Source organism: Bison bison, unplaced genomic scaffold (genome assembly GCF_000754665.1).
Source record: "Bison bison bison isolate TAMUID 2011002044 unplaced genomic scaffold, Bison_UMD1.0 scf7180017863026, whole genome shotgun sequence".
In the NCBI taxonomy this organism is placed as follows: Eukaryota; Metazoa; Chordata; class Mammalia; order Artiodactyla; family Bovidae; genus Bison; species Bison bison.
Window position 1 is genome coordinate 10,911 of NW_011493598.1, and position 5,574 is coordinate 16,484.

General features: G+C 36.7%; 1 protein-coding gene across 1 annotated transcript in view; it reads left to right on the forward strand.

Annotated features, from left to right (window-relative positions):
- Positions 1-4,530: 4,530 nt before the first annotated feature.
- Positions 4,531-5,574, forward strand: part of UPRT (uracil phosphoribosyltransferase (FUR1) homolog (S. cerevisiae)) — a gene marked incomplete at its 5' end in the record, with an annotated part of 11,447 nt that continues 10,403 nt past the window's right edge. Inside the window, one exon of the mRNA XM_010833173.1 lies at positions 4,531-4,573. Within this exon, the coding sequence (XP_010831475.1) occupies positions 4,531-4,573 (43 nt within the window). The remainder of the gene's footprint in view (positions 4,574-5,574) is intronic.

Genomic DNA, 5,574 nt, shown 5'->3' on the forward strand with positions numbered 1-5,574 from the left:
GTGATGTTGGAGAATACTCTTGTGAGTCCCTTGGACTGTAAGGAGATCAAACCAGTCAATCCTAAAGGAAATCAATCCTGAATATTCATTAGAAGGACTGATGCTGAAACTGAAACCAATACTTTGGCCACCTGATGCAAAGAACCAGCTAGAAAAGACCCTGATGCTGGGAAAGATTGAAGGCAGTAGAAGGGGATGACAGAGGATGAGATGGTTGGATAGCATCTCTGATTCAATGGATATGAGTTTGAGCAAGCTCCGGGAGATGGTGAAGGGCAGGGAAGCCTGGTGTGCTGCAGTCCATGGGGTTGTGAAGAGTTGGACATGACTGAGCGACTGAACAACAACAACAATAAACTCTTTACAAGCCGCATTATAATAGTAGCTTCTCCATCTTAAAAAGGAACATTTTAATGATTTGCCTGCCAGAATCTTTATTTCATTATTTGCATTGTATGTAAATGCCCATCTGATTCACAGGGAGATAAATATCATTAAAATACACCTAAAAACTGGTTACTTTTTAGTAAACATTCCCTTATTATAGCAAAATATAGATAATAGCTTTATTCAGGGACTTAGCTTCAGGCTGGGGAGAACCTTGGAATTCTTCATCTCTGTAAGCCTCTCTACTTTCATTACTAAAAAAGTGGTATTGATAATAGCAGACTCTACTTGTTAAGATTATATGAGGATTAGATCAGATAATGTATCAAAAGTGCTTAATACTTAGCACCAAGGAAGCTTTTAACAAATGATGATCTGTGGGAAAGGGAATAATATATGTATATTACTGTTACCTGTTGTTACTTTTGGACCATTTACGTAAATGCTTGTAAATAAATCTGTATGCTTGTGCGTGTGTGTACAGTTATTAAAATTATTTTTCTTATCAAGAGGTGAGGTTTTCAAGTTTATTTTGAATAGATAAGTAGCATGTAGTGATCAAATGGCAGTTTCTGCTCTAGAAATTGAAGTTGTAATTGCCCCAGGAAAGGATGTCTTCCAAAATACTAGAGAATTCCTCTAGTGGTGGTGGTAGTGGTAGTAGTAGTAGTAGCAGCAAGAGCAAAGTAGTTAGTAGTAGTAGTGAGGTCTAGTAAGAAGAGAGGAGAAGATCTCTACTTGAAGTCTTAATTTTTTCATATTATAAAACATTCCTCTCATAGTTCCATATATTGTGGATGATAAGTAAATACCTATTGGCCCATTTTGAAAGAAAGGTCAGAGATTTCTCCTGATTTCATCTTGGTTTGGGTCTGCTTTGAGATGTCCATGTTTTAAACTATATTCAATTACTGTAGCTTCCCTGGAAACTTTAAAGTGCTTTATACACTGTCTTAAGTAGGGAAGAGTCCGATTTGCCAAATCCACATTGAAGTGAGGATATGGTTTCTGGCGTGATTCTCATTCTTTTGTTGTTTCACTGTGAAATATATATATTTTTTAATGGTATCTTTGGCTTTCATTTTGTTACTACAGATGTGTGGCACTTTTGTTGGGCAAAGTGTCAGGATAAGTTGGCACTTTTCTCAGATACGGTTGTTGCTGCGAAGTCTTTTCAGTTGTGTCCAACTCTGTGCGACCCCGTAGCCGGCAGCCCACCAGGCTCCCCCGTCCCTGGGATTCTCCAGGCAAGAACACTGGAGTGGGTTGCCATTTCCTTCTCCAATGCATGAAAGTGAAAAGTGAAAGGGAAGTCGATCAGTCGTGTCCGACTCTTAGCGACCCCATGGACTGCAGCCTACCAGGCTCCTCCGTCCATGGGATTTTCCAGGCAAGAGTACTGGAGTGCGTTGCCATTGCCTTCTCCGGTCAGATATGGTTAGGTCTGCATTATTAATCCTATTTGGAGTTCACACAACTTAAAAGGTACTCAACATTAATTAGATTTCTGTGCTTTGAATTATGAGCGCCTGGATATCACTGTTTAAATATTTGAATATATTATACAATAATCCAGGGGTATGTGTCAGTGTGTTTGTTGTTTTGTGATGATCTTGTATTAGATTTTATTTGGGAAAGTTATCAGATACAAAATGATTAAAATGTCTCTCAAAACCTTGTTTACAGTATCACAGATTTTTTTTAAAGAATGGTTTTGAGACAGAGGTGAATAGAGTTATGATTTGAAACCAAGTATATGGAGTGAATAAGACCTGGGATCTGGTTTACATTAAAACATCTTTATTAACACATACTTTAGTCCAGTGTTGGGTCTAAAGTAGAGGCCTAGAGATTATATGCAACTTGATTTATCTAACAGGAAATATCTGCTTAATGAAACTCTGGTGTTAACAATGTAAAGGATTTAGATGTGGATATTGAAGAACACTGTGGGTTTTGTTCAAAATGCAACCAATTTACTGTATTCTAGCTTTACTTTAATTTCTAAATTGATTCAAAGTGAATGGAATGAGTCTGAAGTCTGTCAAAAACAGCAGTGTATAGGTTAGTAATTACTGTTTATAGTGGGATGACTGAGTTTTACTGGAAGTTAAATAACTATCAAGAGATGATAGTTCTTATTAGGTTCTCACATCGTGTACTTTTTTTGGAATGTAGAGAAATGTTTATCATGCAAAAGTTGTCAACTGAAGCTGATATTTTTAAGGAGAATGTGAAGATGTTAAAATGTTTCATTCTAAAGTAAAATAATGAATTTGAACAACTCCAATCTCTTAACCTAATATAACTTTTCTTTGTAATATATTTATGTGTAACTGATCAGAAATTAAAGACAAGTATTTCAGGTGTGTTCTCAAAATATATTACTGGATATTTTTTTAAGACTTTTCTTAAAGAATCCAGACTTTCCTACCTTATTGAAAAACTGTGTTCTGGCTGTTTAGACAAGTTTATGTAGGTCTACCAAACAGGGTAGTAGTCTTCAGTATTTTCTTTTGTGTGTGTGTGTGGTTCACTGACTTTTACTTCTTTGACAAGCATGTTGTGAAGACTTATTATAGAAATGAAAGGTGCTGATGTAATAGTATATTTTCATTTGAAAACTGCAATACATAAAATAAAGCCTGTTTTATTTATTTATTTATTTTGGTTGTGCTGGGTCTTCGTTGCTATGTAGGCTTTTTTCAGTTGCAGTGAGTGGAGGCTACTCTGTAGCTGCCATGTGGGGGTTTCTCATTACAGTGGCTTCTCTTGTTGTGGAGCATGCGCTCTAGGGTGTGTGGGCTTCAGTAGTTGTGGCACATTGGCTTAGTAGTTGTGGCTGCTGGGCTCTGGGGCACAGGCTCAATAGTTGTGGCACATGGGCTTAGTTACTGCACTACATGTGGGATCTTCCTGGATCAGGGACTGAACTGGTGTTTCCTGCACTGGCAGGCAGTTCTTTACCACTGGGCCACCAGGGGAGCCCCTAAAGCCTGTTTTAAATGAGCTCTCTGTGTATAGTCATGTGGATAGAGTTTTCTGAGTTTAGGGAGTATTTATATATAAAGAATACAGACCTAGATGTATATTCTTGCTATATTTTAGAGAGTTAGTATCTGTAATAATGAAAGAACTGTGGTTACTCTAAGAAACCTAACTCCATTTGTGTAAGGGATATTTCATTGCTTTTTCCTGTCAGAGAAATAAATGCAGCTTGAAAAAGAGTTGTGATTAATGGTATACTGAGATAATATATGCTCGCATATGCCATTTTGATGCTATGTTGGGGAATATTTTAGGTATACAATGGGCAGGCAGATGGGGATTATTACATATATAAACTGTAAATCAGTCAGATCATTTAAGTTACATGAGAGAAGGAGAAGGAACAATAATACATTTTTACAAAAGAAAAAAATGTCAGCCTTTTAACATTTCCCTTTTGGCTGTTTTAACAGTTTGTGGGTGGGTGCACCCTTGGGTTATTATTACTTGGGTACCTCAGTATCTGAAAATACTGACCAGAAGGAATTGTACAGGAAATTGGTAGAAAGATCTATGGAATAAGCTATTTGATTGAAAAATGGAACAATTTATCAATAGTTTGCAAAAGAGGTCTTGTTAATTAGGTTATGTGTTCTTGGAAGCAATAACAAAAATAGAGGATTAACTTGTTTGTACAGTTCTCATTCCAGAAAGAATTAGAGGCAAAGTAGATGGTTACTTATGTTGGTAATAAGCATTTTAAATTGGGATGAATGGTGCGTGAGAATGGGGAGAACCTGGTTTTCTTACTGCAATTTTTTTTTCTTAACTTAAGCTCTGGATATGCTGCCATTTTCCAGGAGGAACTTGTTCATCTCCTGGTTGAAGAGTATATACTTGAGCAGTTCAGTGGGAGACTACATGATCTTTTCAATTTCTGTCTCTAATGATATCAGATGAGCATTTTCAATAATATCAAGTCATTCCATTTAGGTTCCTGTATCCTAGTGAAAAATATCATGTCTCAATAATAGTCTATTACAGGTAAGCTTTTATCGTGTAATAGGTTTTAATATCTGTGTTACTGTATATATGTTAAGTAATATTTCACTTTAAAGCTCTAATCTAGACTAAAACTTGTACTTTTTTTTTTAGGACAGCCAGTAGAGGGGACTTCATGTTTTCTGCGGATCGTTTGGTAGGTGGATGGAGGTTTTCAATCTTCATTTCATTGTTGTTCCTAGTGTTACAATCATAGTAGCCCAAGGGGCTTTTTGTTTGAGAACATTCTGAGGTTGAGAGAGATGGTACCAAGTAACATCTTGCTAGACTTTGCAAGTGTAGTTTCTACTCTTTCATTAAAACTCTGCCTCAATTCCATTCACCTCAAATCATTGTCTACGAACTCACTGTCTATAGTTCTGATGTACCACTACTTTTCAAGTGGATCTTGGTAACTTGATCCTCAGTCTTAAATACCTCTTCTTAGGTCAGTGAAGTGAAGTAAATTAAAAGGAAACCAAAGATGTAAAGAGACCTAGTAGTTACCCTTGTGGTGTCCATAGAATGCACAAAAGCTAATAGCTATCTTATAGTTTACATGGAGATGGATATCTATCTTGCCTCTTATTTTCTGTAGTATCTTCACATGTGGATACTGTCTACACGTAGGGAATTCCTGTTAAGAATTGACCAAGCCCAATTCTGTTTAGCTAGTGTCATCTGAGAGGATCTCAGGCCAAACTGGGCTGTCTTAGGTAAGCCCTGTTTACTTCTTGTGTGTATATCTAAGTTTGTTTCGTGCTTGGAATGAGGTTGACAGATGTTCTACTGTGGTTCCTAGTATTCATCACTTCGTGAAATATACATTGAACTCATGTGAGTCAGACACTGTGCCGGACTGTGTTGTAGGTGGGAGGAGATTCAGTGGTAAAGCATAAAGACATGGTCCCTGATCTTGTGTGGTTTACAGTATAAATACTATTCTCATTGTTTAGTCTGGGAAAGAAAGAAAAGTGACTTATTAAGCTTATAGTTATAACCAGATACTAGATAGTAGAAGATAGATTATTAAAGGGAATGTGATGATGTTGTATAGGGGGAGGTATGAAACTCTTCATTTGCATTTTTCCTAGGGAAGTCTTTATTCCAAAAGAGTATAGACAGCACATATTCTACTTTTGACTTTTATGTATTCTT